At 35.7% G+C, this 23,491-nt stretch overlaps 1 protein-coding gene across 1 annotated transcript; it reads left to right on the plus strand.

Annotated features, from left to right (window-relative positions):
• The first annotated feature begins 277 nt into the window (after window positions 1-277).
• LOC149573166 (putative methyltransferase PMT5) lies at window positions 278-20,915 on the plus strand. The gene is made up of 9 exons (XM_089814339.1): window positions 278-1,281; window positions 1,885-2,211; window positions 2,952-3,087; window positions 4,291-4,531; window positions 4,823-5,048; window positions 5,266-5,441; window positions 5,654-5,957; window positions 19,432-19,570; window positions 19,830-20,915. The coding sequence occupies exons 1-9, from the start codon at window positions 863-865 to the stop codon at window positions 19,977-19,979; spliced, it is 2,118 nt and encodes a 705-aa protein (XP_089670465.1). The 5' UTR covers window positions 278-862; the 3' UTR covers window positions 19,980-20,915.
• Window positions 20,916-23,491: the final 2,576 nt, after the last annotated feature.

The raw sequence follows: 23,491 nt of genomic DNA on the forward strand, positions 1-23,491 counted from the left end.
TGAAGATCAGATCGGACGGTCAGGATCATCTCCCAACTGCTAGAGGGAATGAAATGCACTGCAATTTTATCCCCTTTCTGAAATAGAGACGTTAAAAAGGGTGTAGTTCTTGTGAATCCGATGGCTGAGAAGTTGAGATGGGATCGGAGGATGAGTTAGCAGAGGACACACGGCAGTCGGTGGAGGAAGTGGTAGAAGAATTCACTGTTGAGATTTATCCACGACTGGCTGGCTGTCTGCTCTCGTATAAGAAATCTCGTGACCCATTTTTGTCTTCACTTTAATTCAGGTAAAAATGGAGGATGGCGAGGTTCATGTCATGTCAATTTGTGGGGGGTGAAAGCTTTCAGCCTGCATTAATGTGGGGGCCAAAATTCTCACATTTTATATAGCGTAATTACCGCAGATTCTCTGGACTGGTCAAATGATTGCTAGCTTGCTCGCATTCACTTTATTATGACTGGACTTTATTCAGTATTGGAGAACAACTGAGAAGAAGCCACTGCAAATTCTGCGGGCTCGAACCTCCGACCTTGGTGCCCTAAAAATAAGCACAGATAAGGAATTTTGTGATACCCAATCAATGGCATTGTTTCGGGACATGCGCAATGGAATGATTTGGACGCTGTAAGGGCGTCCAGAGTGTTGTGTGGAATAAAATTTTGATTCTTCGTGGTCTGGACGTCCCAAGTACGAATCCCACTTGGTACTCTTTGGTCCTCTGGTGGGGTGAAACTGACAAGCAGGAGATTTAGATCGAAAGGATATTAATCTCATTACTGCACTGTTGATCAGAATTCTAATTTGTCTGTTCGGAACTGATTAGTTGTTTGAGAAGGCTTGAATTGAAGATAAGGTGGATATGGCGCGGGCTCATCAGGCTCTTTATCGAGTGAGAAGCGCGGAGAGCAGCAGCCGCAGTTACGAGGAGGATGCTGCTGCCTGCTCTGCTTTTGATAGGAAAAGTGACGACAGGTCTCGGGCTCAAGCCTCCGCCAGGCTCGTTTCACTGCCCCATTGCCTTAGATTGTGGATGAAGCAGCTCAATTTAATAGATCTAGTGCCTCCAAAGTCATCAGAGAGTGGCGGGGCGAAGGATCTGGGGGACATGGGGGGTTCTAGAAAAGGACCGGCACTTTCATTGCTCAAGTGCATTGTTCTCTGCTCTGTCAGTCTCTTGCTGCTCGTTGCTGCACTCGGTTCCACCTCCTGGACGTTGCCACCGTCTTATTATTCGCCTTCTTCATCATCCAGTATTTACAGAGGTTACAGGCGGCTCAGGTACAGATTTTGTGCTATTTAGTTATTTGTTATGTATAATTTCCTGCTTCACGAATCTTCCTTACAACACAGTTAATTTACCGGTGACGGGCCTCTTAAGTGTGACCCCGAGCATGGATTGTACATTCTGATTAGGGGTTATGCAGTGTGATCCAAAACAAAATCGCAATTTATTGCGACGGACCGTAAGATATGATCCAAATCGTTGATTTTAAAATTTAGGACGTTATGGGTCACAAAGCGTGACCTGATTTGCTGATTTTTTCAATCTTTCTATGCAGTTTTTGGGCAGAGTTTTATATCCTTATAAAAACTTGGTCAAAATCTTCTATGAAATATGTCTTGGATGTACGCCAATGTTTATTTTTTCCTTTCTGGGAAATGAAGTACCGGTTTATTCAATCTTGTCTCAGCTCCAATCCGGAAACTCTCCCGTCAATTTTAATTGTTTCGGCCCTGCTATTTATCTTTGATGATACGTATTTGGGGGATTCCTTCTCATAAGTTTTCCTATTAAGCTAACAAAAAAAAGTAAAGCAAGTTTGTTTTATTTGTGTTTTTGTGAGTAGATTTTATATTGATTCTATTTTCCTTTAACTGCAGGGAGCAAGTGATGGCGGATTTCTCTGATATAGGAGTACTCTCTCTCGGAATTACACATGCTAAAGAACTCAGTCTTTGCGGCAGGGATGTAGAGGATTTCATTCCCTGCTACAATGTGACCCAGAATCTAATTCTAGGATATAGCAATGGGGAGGAGTACGACAGACATTGTTATGGTGCCTCAAGATCAAGCCAGTCTTGTTTGGTACGCCCTCCTAAGGATTATAAAATTCCACTCAGATGGCCTACTGGCAGAGATGTTATATGGAGCGGGAATGTCAAGATTACCAAAGAGCAATTGCTTTCATCAGGAAGCCTTACGAAAAGGTGAGTGATGGTACACTGGTTTCTTGTCAATAGATGAATGCTGTAAACACTGTATTCTCAACTCTTTAGCTGACCCCAAGATTCTGCATGAGGGATCTATCAACCAATTACAGCAAATTTATTATACGATCTGTAAATTTTTGTCAATCTCATATATAATTCTTTCATGAGCAAATATGGCTAATGCTAAAAGGAAACTGTTTAGAGACAAATCATGATTTAGGATTTGACAATCTAGTAAAAATCAAGCCAGTTAGGAAATCGTTTCCTTCAATAAATACCCCGTTTAAAGTTCTGCTGGTTTCTTGTTACTTTGGTGGGAAAACTGATGATAAATAATCATTTCCATTGGATCTAACATATTGGTATTTGGCCCGTGCCCATGAGTATTATTTAGAGCTAGCAATTTGCTGTATTTTTGCATTGGTCAGAAGGATTTCAGGGTTTTATAGCATCATTTGTAATTTGCTGCTACTACTAATTTTAGTTCTTTTGTATTTGAAGGATTATCCTGTGTTTCAAGAATAGTTAAGTGTATTTAAGAACATGTCTTAGGTAACATGATTGCATCGATGCTTAGTATAATTATATCACTTACATGTTGTGTTTCTATTTATTTTCCCATCATGTCTGCATATATGAAAATTTTAGTTCATTTCCATTCAAATGTCCATTCTAACAGGGCTCATGCAACTCACTCACAGTCTTACAGCTAAATCTAATGTTGGTACTCTCTGTAGGTTAATGTTGCTGGAGGATAATCAAATATCTTTTCGCTCTGAAGATGCGCTGGTTGTAGATGGAGTTGAAGATTATTCCCACCAAATTGCAGAGATGATTGGGCTACGTAATGAGTCTGAGTTTATTCAGGCTGGGGTAAGTGCTTAAGATTCTTTCCTCTTGTTGAGATGATTTCATGTACAGCCTCTTCTGCATCATCATAAATGCAAGGGCAAGGCAACTGTGTGCACATATTATTCCTACCAATTTTGTTTGGCATTTGTACAGCCTTGTCAATTTCTGCCTCTTGTGTTATCTTGACAGCCACTAGAGATGCTTTGCTTTAGTGACATACAGCCATTTAAAGAAGTATTTGCACATGTCCTTCCAAGATGCAGTTTTTTAAAATAGCCATAAAAGTTTTAGAACTTATTAAATCCTGCAGGAGTCTCAAATTGCTCTCAAATTCTACAAGTTGATCATGCTTATTTGCAAGCACTTCACAATTATGTTGGACATCTATGTAGATTATAATCTTGTGATATTGCTATCAGGATCTAACTGTGTAGTTTTTGAGTCAAACTCATTGACCCATGTATCATGAGTAGTGATTCGCACGTGAATCCATCCCTCATGAGAATAAATGGAACATTTAGCACTCATTGGATCTAGGTGATGGTCACAGATGGGCGACTCCTGGGAAGTCCCGGTGCTTCACCTCTGTGAGCATCACCTAGATCCAATGAGTCCCGGGAGTCACCCATCTGTGAGCATCACCTAGATCCAATGAGTCCCGGGAGTCACCCATCTGTGAGCATCACCTAGATCCAGTGAGTGCCAAGTGTTCCATTTAATCTCATGAGGGATGGATTCATTTGTGAAACTCATGATACATGGGTCAACGAGTTTGACTCAAAAACTACACAGTTAAATCCTGATAGCAATATAACAATTTGACCTGCTGTGGAAAAATATCTCCTACTTATCGATTATAATCTCATAAGTTTCAGCTATGGCCTGGCCCATTGTGGTCTATCTACCGTATGGTACATGCATCTTGAATCTACTCAGGAATCATATAGAAAATTTAAGAAGTTTTAAACAAACAATGCTTACTTTCATTGTGAACAAATTTAGGCTGTTAGTTCAACTCATAACATACTATACCTTTGTTGTTCTAAAAGTTATTTACCCACAGTAAAGTAGTTTTTTGTTTTACATAAATAAAATCAGTTTTGCTTGTGAAGCACGCAGGGTATTATTGTAACTTCAGTTTTGCTTAAATCTGCATACATAAATAAAATGATAAATTTGCATGTTCAAGCATAGTTTTTTTCTGACACGTTCCCTGTATTGCAGGTTCACACTGTACTGGACATTGGTTGTGGTTTTGGTAGTTTTGGGGCTCATCTTTTTTCTAAACAGTTATTGACCATTTGCATAGCATCTTATGAGATCTATGGAAGTCAAGTTCAGTTAGCTCTTGAAAGGGGCCTTCCTGCAATGCTCGGATCTTTTGTTTCTAAACAACTTCCATATCCTTCATTGTCCTTTGATATGGTTCACTGTGCAAGATGTGGGATTGAATGGGAGCAGAAAGGTAATGATCACCGTTAGTTTGTTTGTCCGTTTTTTTCTCTTACTATTTGATAACGAATTGCATCCTTCTCTTTGTGGGAAAGGAGCAGATGTGCCATGAGGTTGTATGATGCATATTTTGTGGAACTAAGACAGATTGTATTTAAAACTGTTTTCAATACTTAAATGCTCAAAATAAAACTTAGTTATTGTGATCATTATTTATTAAACATGGATCATTTTTGTATTTGTATTTTTATGTGTATCAATATTTGTTTTCTATCTAATAATTTTTTTCCCTCTGTTGAAGCAGATGGTGCTTTTCTAATTGAAGCTGACCGGGTTCTAAAGCCTGGTGGGTATTTTGTTTGGACCTCACCACTCACAAACTTGCATGGACCTATGCTGAAAAGTGAAAGTCAGAGAAAGTGGGAGTTCATTCTTGGATTCACTGAGAAGCTCTGCTGGATTCTGTTGTCCCAGCAAGAGGAAACTGTTGTTTGGCAAAAGACAAGTAACAGAGACTGTTATACATCTCGGTGAGGCCACTTAATTGACTTAAATGGCATATGCTTTCAGTATTTGTTTCTGACTACAATCATCTTCCCAAACCTTATGTCTCTCATTTTACAAGACACAAATATTGCAATTCTTTTGAAGGACACAAAAATTTATATATAGATTGTCTTTGAAGCAGAGATATTTCATGAAGATGCATACTAACATACTGGTCATATTTTGAATTTCCCATCACAGAAAGCATGGAGGATTACCTCCAGTGTGCAGCAAAGGGCAAGATGCAGAGTCTCCTTATTACCAGCCACTTCTCTCATGCATTGGGGGAACACTTAGTCGCAGATGGGTGCCTATTCAAAATCAGTCCAGCTGGTCCAATCGCATGATGCCTAGTTCAAATTTACTTGCAATACATGGCAAGTCTTTTCATTTTTAATCAATATCAATTGAATTCCATTTTCAGCTGAATGAGTTGGACCATGATGAACTTCTTGCTAGGTGGAAGTCTCCTTTTACTATTAGTATAACGTTTCAATGTAACATGCTGCACTGAAGGCTTCAAACAAAGTTTATAAATGCTTATTTTGAATGTGACTAAGAAGGTATCTTTTCACGTTTCTTTTTGCAGGAATACAACATGAAGAATTTTATCAAGATTCCCAGACATGGATATCAGGATTGAAAAACTATTGGTCTCTACTTACCCCATTGATATTTTCTGACCATCCAAAGAGACCAGGGGAAGAGGATCCTCTACCCCCATTTAATATGATTCGGAATGTGATGGATATGAATGCTCGGTATGGAGGCTTGAATGCGGCTTTGCTGACTGCAGGGAAATCTGTCTGGGTCATGAATGTTATACCAACTAGTGGTTCAAATACACTTCCAGTTATACTTGATCGAGGCTTTGTTGGGGTCTTGCATGATTGGTATGTAATCTTACTTTGGCATAATTTGGCATATCTGTTCCCTTTCTTGTTTCTACTGGCTAACAGGATAAGATTTCAAATTCACACTGTTGATATACGATAACCACTATAATTGGTCATTTGGATCCATATGATTTGCAATAACATATATGGAAATACCTGCTACATAACTTTTCATTATTCATGATAAATATAGCAATTGTGGTAGCAAGATTTTGGTATGCAAATTGTTTTGGTATTAAGTTTCTGATCTAACTTTATTTTTTACCTGTGAAAAAAGGAACAAACTTGGCTGTATCCTCTACATCTGTTATGTGTATTTGTCAAGATAGAAATCACCTTCTTTGTTTGACGAAGGTGTCTTTAGCTTTTCAAAGATTTTGTGGGATGGAGAAAAGTTGGTGACATATGTAACAAACGAATTTTCATAACCAATTTAAAACACCTAATTATCTGATTTTAAAAAGTAACTAATTCCATTTCACATGACAATGACTATTAACTAAATTTAACTAGGATAAAAGTAACTGTTCTCTATTCTAACTGCAATTCATATTCAGCTGATATAACGAAATAAATAAATGAATACATTGCTAACATTTTATCCATTACTAACTAATAACATGTTCAGTTGAAAAATAAAGTAACGAGTATCTTCTATATCAACTAATGTATTCATTCAATCCATGCTATTGGAAACTAAACTATCTATTTATTCTTCTATGGATTTAAAAGTAAAAGTGCATAAGAAGCATATAGAAATATTGGAGGAATCCCTTTATCATGTTGTTCAAGCCTCAGCAATGGTGAGAGGAGAAACATTGGCATATGCTTAACCTCCCAACCTTGGACCATACTTATCCCCACACATCCTAAACTTAATAGAATGGCCCTCCCTACCTCAGGATCGGGCTTGGGATGTTCTTAAGTCTAGCCATCCGAGCTACCCGGTGGTTTGAGTGCCCCATTAGCTATACCTATATAACTGATGTCTATGGACAAACAAAAAGATTTCATGATTGGCACATATGCCTATAACTACCTTGGCCAAGGATTTCATTTTGGGTTCGTAAACCCGATCTCCACCACTCGATTTGACAATAGATTTCATTATCAATACATGCATGAGCTAATAGGTGTTTTTATTACATAGTTATTTATATCCGACCTCATTCTTGGTTCTTTACAGGTTATCTCCACCTCTTCACCATTCATGGCTCCTTTGCCGGCGAATCCTAGGTGCTTGAAAGTTCATGATCATTCTATTTATTCTACACCTCTTCACCATTCATGGCTTCTTCGCCAGTGAATTCCTCGGTGTTGCAAATACTCTGAATGATAACACTTGCATTCATATTAATTCATGTAAATTCAATTAATTCAATCATTGAGTTCAAAATTGCAACAATCCCATGGTTACTTGATCGATATTAGAAAAAGGGGTCCCAATGTACTAGCAAGGTATCGGTCTGTATGTAATTCTGACTATGGATGATAGTTTGGAAGTTATGCATCAAATACACTATCCATACAGTTCGCTGTTTGTATTATACAGCAGCAACAAATATTCAAAGGTAAACATTTCAAACAAAAATACTGATTTCTTGGTATGATATTCAAAAGAGAAAGTAAAGAAAGCTGACTAAAGTCGGTTTGGACTTAGCAAAGATAATCACATGACCTGCAAACAATATCGGCTTTCTTCCTTTCGTGGCCGAAATTCTTGGTCACTTGCTGAGTATTTCTGTTCTTTGAGTTCCTATTGTTGATAGATTTGAAGGGTGAAAGCAATGACATGGAATCAAGAACTTTTGAATCGTTATATATTTCTGAGATTGCTCTCACTCGACTTGAAAAGAAATCAGAGCAAATGGAAAGAGAGATTGAGGAAAATGCAGACGGAAAAGAAGGAAGTTGTCTTCAAATCGATTCATGGTATTCTTTTAATGGTCAGCCGTGACCTTTTGGCTACCATCGGTTATCAAGAAGACTATTCGAATACTTCATAAATTCAAATTTAAAAAGGAGAGAAATAAAGAGGGAAAAGAAATAAGGAGTTGAAGAGTTTTAAATTTTATTATATTATATGCTCTTATATATGTTCACGTATGTATATCGATGAGGTGACATCATTAGATTATATAATTATAATTTATTGGTGCCATTTCATTTTTATATATATGTGTTCGTATTTAAGTGTTTATAATAATGATATAATAAGAAAGTTCAATAATAAATCTCTAAAGGTATGAATTATATTTAATTTAGATAATTTTATGTTTTTATTATATTGTTTTCCTAATAGCTCATGCAGTCCCATAATGTAACTTGCGGTAAAGTCTTCGTATCCCTTTCCAAGGTAGTCTTAGGTCATAACTGGCGATCCTGATGATTGAACCAATTGACCATCCCCTTTAGATGATCCTGTTTAGCAATGCTTCCCCTCTCTTCAGTCTTCTCCTGTAATCACCCAAGCAAAACATTCTTGCCAAGACATTAATTCAAAATATATTGATCTTTAATTCAAATCAAACAATTGTTAATTATCTAATGACAGTTATAGAGTACTAGTTATTTCATCATCAATAATAACTAACTCATTTCACATGATCATGAAAGAAATAATTTGTTATCAGTTGGTACAACGTATATAATTAACTAACTCTTTTCATATGATCAAGAAAAGAAATAATTTGTTAATAGTTGATACAACATATATAATTAACTAACCTGTTTCACATGATCAGGAAAAAAATAAAAAATTGTTAAACCAATAGTCATGATCAATTTAAAAATTAGGGCAAAATTTGGGATGTAACAACATATATTGAATTTATTAATATTTCTTAATATAGAAATCACCATATTTGCTGTATTTACTAGATAGGAATCACCATATTTGCTGCATTTACTAAGATAGGAATCACCATATTTGCTTGATGTCTGCGCCTTGCCTTTAGCTTTTCAATAGATCTCTTGGGATGGAGAAAAGTTGACTTCTGCTGATCTTATTTAAAATATACTATGTTGTAGCATTTATCTTCAACGAGATAGATAAATGAAGGCAGTAGGCCAGATTTGAAGATACAACAATAATAACTTTGTAGGAGACAGCTGGAGAGATGTCAACATCATCCCACTTAAAAATGAATACAAGATTTTTTTAAATACTGGTGTCGACATATAACCAGAATATTTGATGTAATAATATTTTGTAACATAACCATGGAGAAAGTTGCATGGACATTGATGCGTATACGGCCCTTTTTTAAGACCCCCAATATGGATATGGCCGAATACGACATTCATAGAAGATGCATACACATATATCTAACACATTTTTCTAAGTTATTAGACAATTTTCGTTAATTGAAAAGCAATATCTACACATAATTGCTAGATAGATATTAATAAGTTGATTTAACGATTTACCTAGATACTGGATATGTCCAGATTTAAATTTTTATTTATTTCTTATAATCGTAATGGCTTTGATTCATAGAATCATACTATGAAATGATATAGTTTTAGAATTATGTATATTTCTCTCATTTTTTAGTATATATAATTCATATATATATATGTGTGTGTGTGTGTGTGTGTGTGTGCGCGCGCGTATATATATATATATATATATATATATGTAATTGGGAAGACAAAATCACGAATCAATGGATTCGATTCATGTGCCTGAATTGGATTTGTATCGCGAATCGGCAGCTAAGATGATTTACAGTATGCAAAAGTAGTAGAGTTGCTTTGGAAGATAACACAAAGAGATGGGTCACTGAAATAGAAAAATATTCCATTTATCTTTCTCATTTGGTGTAGGTTTCGTTAGTACCAATTCTTTTTCAAATTTGTTTTTGATTGATCAATTCTTGATAAGTAGGAGATAATTCTTGATCAATTCTTTTTCAAATTGTATGAACAAGTTTTTAAAAATTAAATAGGAAGATTATGTCAAATTTAAAAATTAACAAATCACATACTATCCAGCAGAGTTGGAAAATAAAGGTTTTTTGACACGGGTGGGGACAATTTCTGACAGCAACTGGGTAAAGATCAGCTGTGACCTCTACTGATGGATATGCTGGTCCTGGATCGTGCCAAGGGAGGGACGAAGGAGTATCTGGCTACTCTGACCATGGATGATATCGGCACCATGGTCCCAAAATACATACATATAGCATTACGGAATTTTGCAAAAGACATTTGCAGTGTCATAAACTTGATGTGCAATATTAGAGGTGGTCATAAAGTTGTAGGTTGCAACATAACTTTGTATGTTATTAACATAAGATGAATTACCCAAGTCTTGGCAAATAGCATGGCTAGCTGTGCTTTATTATGGTCTATGAATGATCTTGTTTGTCTTTGATCATTTTTCTTAATTGATTATTCATTCTTATTCTAGAAATCTCTACCACAACTCTCTGCATACGCTGTCCCTTAGCAACCATGTATTATCTTAATGAAACTAATTTTGTTCCTTCTTTTTGAAGAAAGCCGTCCTTGAGTTCTTCCTTTTATTCTCTTCTTATACTCTCGTAAGTCTATGATTTTCTTTGCATCCTTTACAAGGCTACTCGGCATTTTCTGCACTTTGATGGTCAAGTTACAGACATTTTCCCAGGATACCATTTTCCTGAAGATGAATATTTACACAAAAATGTCTATCCTGCACTGGAAGCTTAAATTTGATTTTGTACTGATTTGCTTCTATTTCTGGATTTCTGCTACTGTCCAAGAAGAATATTGGAGCCTCCTTAGTCCGAGTCTCAAGACTTTCTTTCATAGAGGAAGTAAATCTATTCAGCATATAAATATATGCTTTGATCTTCTCATCCCTACATTTTTCATTGAATTCTGGGGTGGAAATAATCATTTTTTTCAACAAGATTAAACTAGCTTCAGGCTGGGGACATCAGACTAACCATATGCCATTTGGCTTATTTAGTGACTATCCCCTCTCCACATGTTGCAGAAATTGTTTTATAGCCCTTGCACTTGTTCAAAAATTAACAGATGACTCATTATCATGAAAAATTAACCAATAAATTACTATAAATTTGCCTTTTACAACAGAAGTTTTTTCCATTTTGCCTTTTACAACAGAAGTTTTTTCCATTTTACAGATCTAAATATTTGGATTTTCACTCTCTTTTTATATCGCCTAAAACCAAGGGCTTAATTTCAATATCTCTTTGCATAAACAACCTAGATGCTTGTCGAATAGGGTGGTATGCAGAGTTCTATAATAATAGAATCTTAGATACTAAGGTCTTCTAATTTGAGTCCTTGAAGCACATATTTTAGCTATTTAAGTCAATCTTATATATGAAATTTTGACTTCAATTTATTTAAGGCCAACCTAAAATGTTCATAGTCATCTCCAAGGTTAGTTTTGGGGATCTGAAGGCTTCCACATATCTACCCTTAAATTTAGCCAAAAAAAGTCAATCATATGCTTCAGAATTACAGGTGTAATCCGTAATACCAGATCAGTTTGGCCCATTCTGGCTCAAATTTTGGGGATGGATAGATAATAGGGCCTAGTTATCAGATCACAATCCATATTGGTATTAGTAAAGTCAAAGTGCGGCCTTGATTCTTTCTTTTGAAACTTGTTCAGTAAAGTGTTATGTTTAGCATTTTCTGCAGCTTGGATTTTGAAAATGCAAGGTTTAATCAATTGTTAGTGGCCACATCTTGACCAATCTCTGGTTTGATGACTCAAAATTCTAATCAATTATTAAGTGGCCTCAGCCTGTCCTATATCTGGTTGACAATTCTTGATGACTCTTTATGGATTGATTGTGTTTTAGGCTAAAATTCGGATAAGCCCTGGACAAGATCTCAAAACATTTAATTCATGGCTGTACCATAAGTTCTTGGAAGCAGGTGTTTGTGACATAATTTTAGTCGCAATTTTGTCACTATGCAGTAAAATAGGAAAAAGTCTTAAAGTATTTTTCTCGCTAACACAAAAATTCTTTCCATTCATCGGGATAAAGTTTTATACTCAAAGTAATGGATTGAAGGGAAAATTTAAATGTTTGCAAGCTTCGTGATTCAGGACCTGTGATGACACCTTTGATTGAGTTATGGAAGACCAAAAGGCACCTGAAGGTTGGCTGTCATGCCAAAAGAGATTTGAAGTTTTTGAAGTTTATGCTGAAAACGTCTAGAGACCCACAAGGACACTAGAAGTTCCAAAAATGTAACTGGAAATCAAAATATGCAGCATTTTGATTGTGGAGAACCCTACCTCGGTAATAAATACCCTGAAGACTCCAAAATTCTTAAATAATGGTAGAAATCGTTATGGGTAGAACCCTGAATTTAGTGTATCCAGAAATCTGGTCCAACAAACAATATATGGAAAAGGAATGGCAACAAAATGAGCACACTATTGTCAGTGTGGTTAGCAAGAATTGAGAACAGACAAGAGGTTAATTTCAAACTGAAAACCATATCTTTGACATTGCTTCTTAAATATACCAAATGAATGGCGTGGAAGCTAGGATTGTAGTAGATTATGCTGTGTTTTCCTTCTGAAGTGGTCAGTGAATAATGCCATTTATATGTCTCCTTATTCTTATGAGATTGCTTACATTGAAAGGAAATGACAATGGGATGCATTTTCTCAATACCACTATATTGGTATGAATATATAGAGATATATTTTTGTGGGGGAAAGTAGAAGATTTAACATTATTTTAGATATGAAATAGATCTATCAAGATGATAATTGAATCTATCATCATGACCAGGAAACCAGTTAATTTGTTTGATGATAAAGATTTCAATATTTGTTTGATGGTTTCTTTTCTTAAAAAACAAATGGACAGGATTGGTGATTACGTTGAAGCCAATAACACAAGTAAGCAACTAAAGTACTGGCATAAGAAAACAGTGTACATACTATGTAACCTAGACAAGTTGAAGAAAATAATTGAACTTGAATTCTATTGAAGTCGAGGAAACTTTGAAGTTTATTGCACCATAAACAGTTTTGAAACCTGACCTTTTAGTCACTAGCTTTTCTTAAATGCATTATTTTCAATGCATACAATATATGAGGTTGAGATGATTACATATATTATTCACTAGAGTGACAACTCTTTGTTGTTACACCTAGTTTAACCCCTTACAGTTGTCAGTATTGTAATATGAAAATCAGTTAATTTTTACAATAAAATGCTGCCTTACTGGGAACAAATTACCAATGAGTATTGGCCAACTTGATTGCAACACCTCATCTAACTCTTTGGCAGTGCGCAGTATGCAAATAATGAAATTAATTTCATAGAATGTTTTGTGAGAGAATCTCACCTCATTGAAGAAACTGAGGTTTCCTAGGAAAGAGTTATGTATACAAAAGAGATGATCAATTTCGAGTTGGCACACACATCTGCTCTCTGTGTTTGAACTTGTATATGACATAGAAAGCCAAGGGAGTGGGCTTCTATTGTAGAAAGTAAAATTCCCCAGCAAACCACACATAGTAGCAGCTTTAGATCAGCATATGGGCTGGCCTGAACCTCTTTTTAGTTCATTTTAGCATATATTTTCACTACATTAGCATAAACTCTTCATAGCAGCCGTCCTCCACTTTGCCCTTCATATATTGTATTTTGTTATTCTTGTAGACTAACTGTTTTAGGTTGGAACCAGATCTATTTTGGGATAGACAGGGCCTATTGGTCTAGGTTGTGACTGGTAACTAGTGGAAGCTTTCTTCTTCATTCTTATTGCTTGAGAAGTGTAACTTCCTATTCCAAGAGTGTAAATTAGCAGTGCATTGTATGTTTCAATTGCTCTCTTCTGCTATGGCACAAGGGTGCCATTTCTATATGATCTAGTATTGTTAAAAGTATAACATGTCACCATGATAAGTCATGAATTATCTTTTTGTCTTTTTGTATGATTGCTTTTTTGATGTACGGTGACTTCCTAATATGTCTTCTATGGAATGGTGATGCATAATGGCAAACTTCAATGTGAGTATGACAATGTTATTAAGTTGTGACGTATGAGCTCTAGAGCCTTGTCTTTGGTCATTGTTATGGTATATATAAGCATGGAGGTTGTGAAGATATATCATTGCATGTCTGATGGTCTCAGGGGTTACTATTAATGCTTTCAATTGTGTGAGAGTATCAAGAATATTTTATACTCTTACATTGATGGTGTTGAGAGTTGCATATTTTAGGCATGCCTTAAGATTCTTGTACTTGTTATGTTATGGCCTTCATCTATTTGCTTTTCATCACTTCCAAAATTTATTTGGTGTCAGCTATTGTGTACAATTGTGCAACTGATACCTGCTGGCTTGTTGATGATTATTCAAGAATTAATAAGGATACAGGCAATAGAAATTTCTATAAGAGAGGTAGAAGTTGGATGCATTAGTTTTTGAGCTGCCTCTACCCTTAGGTGGGACTTGAAAGTTTTAACTTGAGAAGTTCTTCTTGTTTTAGGTGATATAAGATAGAAGTGTATCTAGAGGCACTAGATGAGTCATTGTTGGCAGGTCTTATGAACTTCATCTGCACATGGCTATTTTGGACTTAAGCGAACATAAGCTATTATCCTTTCTAGCTGTGCAGAAGTCATTACCTGAGAGGCATACATTCAGGGCCAATCATAGCTAAAGTCATTTTTGCATTGCCTTAGATGTTGAGAAAGATGATATCTTATATTTACGAACCAATATATTTTTGGTTTCTTTTGATGTCTTTGAAGATTATGGGTGTTTAAGACCAACTTACACGTAACTAATTATCTAGGGTTGTTATCAAGAGACGTGTCATGTCACCTTGTAGGGACATTTACTGTACATATTCCTAGTACCTTATCCATTGTACTCACCTAATACTCCACGGCAAGAGCTATGAACCTTGTAGCATTTATGTTTGCAGTGCTTCTGGATTAGATTGCATGTGTAATTTTTGCGTCAACATTTTGGATCACACTCCTTGATCTATCATCAGGATGAAAGAGAGCACAATGAAGACAGAGAACAAATTTTGTTGCCAAAGTTGCATAATAACCAGCCAAACTTCAATAACTATGTAATGTTTGGTGTGGTGTCTCTCAGGTAATAGTCGCTTTTTGGAAATTACAGAATGGAATTTGAGAACTGGAAATTCAAAGAGTTCAAACTTCTACCCATTTATGTTAATTTTAATATACATAATCAAAGTGTTTCATCATTATCCCATGTATTGAGTGGACAGTTCCAACTATGCATGCAACATGTCTGGTTCATGTTGAAAATATACCAATTAACTGGTGAGATTAGGCTTGCTATAAGCAACTATGATGTGCCTACCCTAGGGCTTTACTTATCCAATCTTCTTGGATGCTCAGAGATTCCAACATAACTATATTCTTTTAAGGATAATGGGTACGATTAGAAACATGCCTAACTGTATAAGTATTTTTTGTTGAATCTGTAGCATCGTTAGGATATCCTGTATCTGATTATTGCTTATATGCATATAGATGTATCTTAATTGACTGTTCAAACTGATTCTAATCCCTGTCATAAAGCAGCGATCAGACTGTGAATATGATTTGATTATTTACTGTTATCATTGTCTCATATCACGGACTAAGTTTGGGTATTGTGAAACATCAGACACCAATAATGGTTGGGCTCTTTGAAACATATAATCACTGAATATGATTAAGGATAGCAACTGATGTTTAAGAGTAGTCTCATATAGAGGCACAACCATTTGTTCCTTATTTATATCAAGTGACATGATCGTTTGGAAACACATCACACATCATCTACGATCTGCATCTTTATATATATGCCCACCTGCAAATTGAAAAGACTACATCAGCATTGATCATTGAAAGAAGTAAGATATCAGAAATTCATACAAAGCATTCATTCTAGGTCCCTCATTGAAAGAAGTAAGATATCAGAAATTCATACAAAACATTTATTCTAGATCCCTGCTGTGATTGATATCAAGTTTCAGATCTGTCATTGTCTGACAATAATTTATAAGGTAAGCTTCTACCACTGATGTCACATTCCTTAACATTTTTTTAACCTATATGATATCTAAGCAACTTTATAACCTATGAAATATAAGGTGTACTAAGATGGGTCCCCTCCAACTATCACACGTCATGTTTGGCAGGAATAAAAGAAAGGTGGCTTTTTAGGCCACCTATCACATTTATCTTCTACCTCTGTTTACACACTACTGTCTAGAACAAATAACAGGTTATTTGTAGTATTTCCCAGTCCAATGTAGGTCAAGGTTGAACAATACACAATCAATACATATTATTCATGCAATAATTCTGGCACGAGTCTAGCTAAGCTTGCAGGGATGGGAACACAAGCATTAGATAAATCAAACCTCCAAACCGCCTAACCATGTCCACTTTTTCATCTATCAAGTTTTTATGGTTATATATTTTAACATGATTGTTAAATTATGAATAACTTTAAAGAACAACTTAATGTGGAAATAATTAATTATATATCTCAAAGTCAACATTATTTAGCTTTGCCTTCTAAGGAACCACCAGTAGGCATTCTTAAAGATGCTGCTTTTGCTGATGCATTCAAGACATGTGGCAGCATTTTTCATTTTACTAGAGACACTGCAATTTATGATTTATAAACCCAGTTTGCTTAGGGCAAATATAATGGAAAATTTTACTGACAAAAGGAACTAGAAATAAGTATTCTTCATTTCCTTAGGTCTTGGAAAGGACAATTTACTTTTCCCCTTGCATTTGTTTGTTAAAATTTAGTATGTGGTATGCAGATTCTGCAGCCTAGGGTTTGAACAAACTTCTACTGTCTTAGCCTTCAATCAAAACTGCAGTTGGAGTCCTTAATTTGAATGTGCTAACCTCTTTAAGTACAAGGAAAGTAATAAAATCGAAATTAGAAATATAATGGTTGCTGTGTAAATATTTTATTAATCTGAGTTTTGGTTCTGCACTTCTGATGTAAACTAGTGAGCACACAGGATCTTAAATTAACTCCAACTTGGGCAATCAAAAGACAAAGACAATGTTTGAATTTCAAGATGCTTTCTCCTAGTAAAAGTATATCACTGCATCATCTGCACAGATTAAAGCAGAAAGCTAAAATTATATGTCTGCTGTCTCGCCAACTGAAATTAAAAACATATGACTGTTATCCATTAGGAATAAAGCAGCACTGCCCAAGAATATGCTAAAATCAGCACCACACACAAAGTATAAAGTACTTAAGCTTTGAACAAACTCCATGCTGAAACAGTAGTTTATAAACTATGAATAGGTGCTGTTGACTGATTTTTTAGCAAATAGCTAGCATAATTAATCACTAAGATTGGGTCCTATTTCTCCTAATGTCTTATGCCACGAGAACAATATCTGAGCAATTCCTAGAAATGTATTAACAGTTCCTCTTTGTGAGAAAGTTGTTTTCTATCCACCCTAACTGCACTCTTAGTAGTTTTGAGTTTAAAACTTCTCTTTTGACATTGACTCTGTCAAAGTGGCTACATCATGATTATCTAAAGCAAATAACTCAAGAAAATCAACTCCCATTCTAAGATAATTCTTTGGCAACCGAAGAATCTCATCATGTTTAACTTACTTTCTAAGGGATTCCTTTGGCAATAGAATTGTCCTGGTTTTCTGCAGTTCTTCCTCCATCAGTTGCATTCATGGAATTAATCAATGATTCCATAGCTGGTTTAAAATTTAAAAATTGTCCCTGTAAAAATAGGTCTCTCTCGTCTATCATGACATCTTGTCAAACATGCTTGACTATATCAGCAAGTAGCTTGTAAATGCCACCATCTAAAATTCCTCTAATCATCACTTGCTGACCATCAAAGTCAGAAGTACATTGTACAAGGCTACAAGCAAATAACTCAACAAAATAAAGTTCTCTTTTTAAGAAAATTCTTTGCCAACTGAAGAGTCTAATCATGTTAAACTCTCTCTTTCTGAGGGAATCCTTTGGCAATAGAATTGTGCTGGTTTTCTTCAAGTCTTTCTCCATCAGTTGCATTCATGGAACTAATCATCAATGATTCCATAGCAGGTTTAAAAATTATCTCCATAATAATAGGTCTCTCCTCCATCGTGGCATCTTGTTAAACATGCTTGACTAGATCAGCAAGTATCTTGTAAAGGCTACCATTTTAAACTCCTCTAATCATCACTTTCTGACCATCAAAGTGAGAAATACATTGCTTGTTTGACGAGCATAAAACTAAGAGAAGACTCTTTGTTTTACTAGGAATATACGACATCATCTAGCTCAATAAAATTCCTCGAAAGCACGTAGGAGAGAGAGTCCAATTTGGTAACTCCACAACTGGCTTCATGGCCCAACTCCACCTAACTTGTGTGCTCTGCTGTTCATGTACTACCCTTCACCAGAAATAATGTTAGTGGAAAGGCATGATACTATGGAGAAAGTTGCCTCTAGTTTGGATGCTAACTCATCTACTTCAGCAAAAGTTTGTGCACTCATTGCAAACTCCTGTTCTTGCTGCCTGGCTTTGGTATTTGCAAGGCTCTAAGATGTACAGTAGTCTATCATGCAGCACCTGAAACTATTCACACGATTCAAGTCTTTCTTCCCGTGGTCCATAGAATCTGATGATCCCTTCTTGCCTTTTGACCATTCCTAGGTCCTTTCTTACCACCATTCCTTATCTTCCCAATGAGGGCTACTTTTGCTCTAGTTGAAACAGTCTCCAATTCGGTCTTCACTTGGAATGAAATCACCTCAAAGCTTCTCAAAAGCAGGGAAGGGTTTTGTGAATGCAAACGTCTTCAACACATGGTTCCTAGGACGGAGAATTGAATGCTATTGGTACCAATTCTTCACCAATACCCCAATAGCTACCAGTTGATTACAAAATTTAAATTTTGTGATCTTCATTGGGAAGGTGATTACTGTGTTTGTGCACACTCGTGTGTGCCATTGAGTTCGTTCTTGAGCATCATCTTCTGATAGATGTCAATACTTCAATCAAGAAAAGGCCAAGGCATCAAATATCTCCTTTGCTAAGTAAACAACATTTACAAAAACTGAAGTAGGGTTTATTGTTTCATCTTCCGGTGCCCAGCTGGCAGAATTAATAACTAAAATAAGGGTCTGATTTCTCCTATTTTCTGTGCCATCAGAACACCATCTGAGTGAGCCCCTGAAAAATCTGGCATTGTTGGGTGACATGGGAAATACATTTTAATATAGAGAGAAACCAATACTTGGATTGTTGGATTTTTCTTAAGAAAGGCTCTTTTAAAAACTGACCAAGTTATTAGAAGGGAAATTAAACCAAGATTCTATTCAGTGAGGACACTAATTCTTTTTTCTGTGCAATTGATAATTGTCTTTTTAAGATTTTGATAGGAACTACATTTAAAAAAATGATGTTTCTCTATTGGAGATGTAATTTATTTTCTTGGTTCTATGTTGCAGGTGTGAGGCTTTTCCTACCTACCCCAGAACATATGATATGCTTCATGCAGAAGGTTTACTGTCACAAGAACAGTATCACCAATATAAATGTGGAATGTTGGATTTGTTTGTAGAAATGGATCGGATACTTAGGCCAGAGGTAACTACTGCCGCCTTTTTCCTCTTTGTCAATTGGTTCGGAGGATGTTGCATATGGCTTTTTCACTGTCTAATTTATTTGCACAGCCAGAAGGATTCGGTAAACTAGCTATACGAGTCGGATGAGGTTACATTAATCCGGCTCAAGTCAATTATTGTTTTATGTTTAAATTATTTAGACTTCAGGGACTAATGTTAAATATATCAATGCTTGCTGACGTGCTGGGGAACTCATGGAATGATTTGAATGATGATCACAGGGTTGGGTTGTGCTTCGTGATGAAGTTCAAAAAATTGAAGAAGCCAGATCTATTGCCGCCCAAATGCGGTGGGATGCTCGGATAGTAGAACTCGAGGATGATGATGAACAGAGGTTACTTGTCTGCCAGAAACCATTTGTGAGGAAATAGCTCTGAGATGCAAGTTTGGCATATGCTTTCTACAAAAGGACCCTAGTTCACTTCGGGTTACTGATGTCTCCTGTGGTCAATACTTGTTTAACCTTTTAGTCGTTCCTAGCGTGTTATCATTTGCAGCTCCATTTTTTAGCTGATTAATTCAAATTCTTTCTGAAAAGTACTGAAGAGGCATAAATGGCCCCAGTTCCAATAATAAAATTCACATCTACAATTTGTGGGCTTTGTAATATAGCCTATAATAACATCAAAGTGAAGTGCAAAGGACTCTGAAATGCAGAGGGCTTCAATTCTATCATGATGAACGTAAGAATTTAGTATTTTACCTCCTCTGCCTTAGTAAAAAAATCTAGGGCTGGTATAAGAAGCCGCCAGTATGCTTCTACAATGTTTTGCATAGTTTTGTGAAGCAATTGATATCCTCCATGATGTAAAGGCTAGCAAAGTGTGGCATACGTGCTGTGTCCGGGCACCTTTTAATGTATCATCTAAACATTTTGGGAGTTCATACTTGTCTCAATAGAATATATGATGGCAAAAGCAAAAGAAAATTCCCTTTCGGAGCAGGGACAGTTGAGGGAAGTCCTCTTCGGTCTTAATGTTCTTCACTAAGAGAAGGCAAAATTGCTGCTGGTCTATGTAAAGTGATCAACATTTCAAGCCTGATATTCATTGATATGTAAACCGAATTTTGAACTGTGCTGCTCCTTCAAAAAGGAGGTGAGTTCTCACGTGAGACTTTGACCATGGAAAAAAAATCATGTACTTTGTCTCTCTTTAAATTTTGATTTAAGACTTTTTAGACTGGTGGCTTCCTATTATTGCTCGTCTTCTAGCCCAAAGCTTTTGGCTATTATTGTAATTGTAAAAGTTGACATTTCCGTTGATCCATCGGATTACCATATTATTACTCTAGCATTATTCCATTCATATTCGGAGTCATTTTATTATCTCATTTAAATGCTGTTTGGAGTTGTATTCTCAAGATGCAATGAATATGATAGATGACTGGATCCTTCAACTTTACAGCAATCTTTACAGATAAAAAAATAATTTTGAGGACTGCCTTGGCAAATAAGATTCCCTTCAGCCGAAGCCTGGATTATTTATTATTCATTTATTATTGCTATTAAGATTAATTATCATTATGTGTTAATCTCGAGTAAATTCGAACCCAAGACCTCCCTGATGAGTGACTCACAATTCACCATTTCATTTTAGGCTTCTCCTCCCAATTTAATATAATTTTGTAGTTCAAAGCTCAGGTGAAATGATTCTCCCCAAATGTGACTGTTAAGCAATAATTGAGTAAATTCCAAATGGCTTGTAATGGACATATACCTGAAATTATGTCAATTTACATTGTACTTTCAGAATATGAAAGTAATTAATGGACGCATCTATCCTCCCTACAAATCGTACCATCATACCATAATTGTAGAGAGAAAACCACCATACATACACTAAATTATATATATATATATATATATATATATATATATATATATATATATATATATATAATGCTGAGAGCAATTGTTCTCAAGGCACTTATTTTTATTTAATCACAAGGTTATTTGAATCAAAATTGGGATTTATGAAAAAAATAGGTGCCTCGAGAACGATTACTCTTGGCCTAATATATATATATATATATAAGCTAGTGGCAGTTGTGATGCAGTAAGAAAAACATTTACTTTTTATTTATATTTTGATAAGGTTATTATAAAATTGTTAATTAATTTTATAAAGTTCCTATAAAATTATGCTTCAAATTTAAAAAATAAATTAATTTATGGAGTTTAATTTAGATTTAAAAAAAGTAATTTTATTTTTGGTATATTGTAATGTAAAATGTTATAGTCAAACGTAGATATATGGTTAGGGACAAAGTTACCATTACAGTTAATGTTAACCTTAGGGATACAATAAGGGTTAGGGTTAGCGTTAGGGTTAGGGCTGGAGTTAGGGTTAGGGTTTGAGTTATGGTTAAGGTTTGGATTAGAGTTATGTTTATGGTTAAGGTTAGGGTTAGAGTTATGGTTATGGTTATTGTTAGAGTTATGGTTAAGGTTAGGGTTAGAGTTATGGTTATGGTTAAGGTTAGGGTTAGAGTTATGGTTATGGTTAGGGTTAGTGTTATAGTAAGGCTAGGGTTAAGGTTTGAGTTATGGTTAAGGTTAGGATTTGAGTCAGGATTAAAGTTAGGGTTAGGGTTAGGGTTAGAGTCCAACTATGGTAGAGTTAGATTTAGGGTTAGAGTTATGCTCATGGTTAAGGTTAGGGTTAGAGTTATGGTTATGGTTATGGTTATGGCTAGGGTTATTATAGGGCTCGAGTTAGGATTATTGTAGGGATAGGGTTAGGGTTTGAGTCAGGGTTAAGGTTAGATTTAGGATTAGGGTTATGGTTTTAGTTAGGATTAAAGTTAGGGTTAGGGTTAGGGTTAGAGTCTAATTATGGTAGAGTTAGATTTAGGGTTAGAGTTAGGAATAGAGTTATGTTTATGGTTAAGTTTAGGGTTAGAGTTATGCTCATGGTTGAGGTTAGGGTTAGAGTTATGGTTATGGTTAAGGTTAGGGTTATAGTAGGGCCAGTGTTAGGGTTAGGGCTTGAGTAAGGGTTAAGGTTCTAGAGTTATAGTTAGGGTTAAGTTTTGAGCCAGGATTAAAGTTAGGGTTAGGGTTATGGTTAGAGTCCAATTATGGTAGAGTTAGATTTAGGATTAGAGTTAGGGACAAATTAATGTTTATGATCAAGGTTAGTGTTAAGGTTAGGGTTAAGGTTAGAGTTAGAGTTAGGGATAGCATTAGGATGAAAATTAGGGTAAGGGATAGGGTTTGAATTAGAGTTAGGGTTCTTGTTAGGGTTAGGTTTACAATTAGAGCTAGAGTTAGGGTCAGGGTTAGAGTTAGGGTTAGGGTTAGGGTTAGGTTTAAAATTAGAGTTAGAGTTGAGATTAGGGTTAGGGTTAGAATTAGGGTTACAAATATAGTTAGGATTAGAGTTAGAGTTAGGGCTAGGGTAAGGGTAAGAATTAGGGTTGCAAATATAGTTAGGGTTAGTGTTAGGGTTAGAATAAGTGTTAGGGTTAGGGTTAGAGATAGAGTTAGAATTAGAGTTAGAGTTAGAGTCAGGGTTATATTTAGGGTTAGAATTAAGGTTAGGATTAGAATTAGTGTTAGAGTTAGGGTTAGGGTTAGTGTTAGGGTTATGGTTAGGGTTAGCATTAGGGTTAGGGTTAGGGTTAGTGTTAGAGTTAAAATTAGAGGTAGTGTTAGTGTTAGTGTTAGTATAAGAGTTAGAGTTAGGGTTAGAATTGGGGATAGAATTAGGGTTAGGGTTAGGGTTATCATTAGAATTAGAGTTAGAGTTAGGGTTCAAGTTAGAGTTAGAGCTAAAGTTAGAGATAGAGTTGTGGTCAGGGTTAGATTAGGGTTAGGGTAAGAGTTAGGGCTGTGATTAGGATTAGAATTAGGGTTACGGTTAGAGTTAGAGTTATATAT

Source organism: Cupressus sempervirens, chromosome 2 (assembly GCF_028749045.1).
Source record: "Cupressus sempervirens isolate cs-2001-9-10 chromosome 2, ASM2874904v1, whole genome shotgun sequence".
Classification (NCBI taxonomy): domain Eukaryota; kingdom Viridiplantae; phylum Streptophyta; class Pinopsida; order Cupressales; family Cupressaceae; genus Cupressus; species Cupressus sempervirens.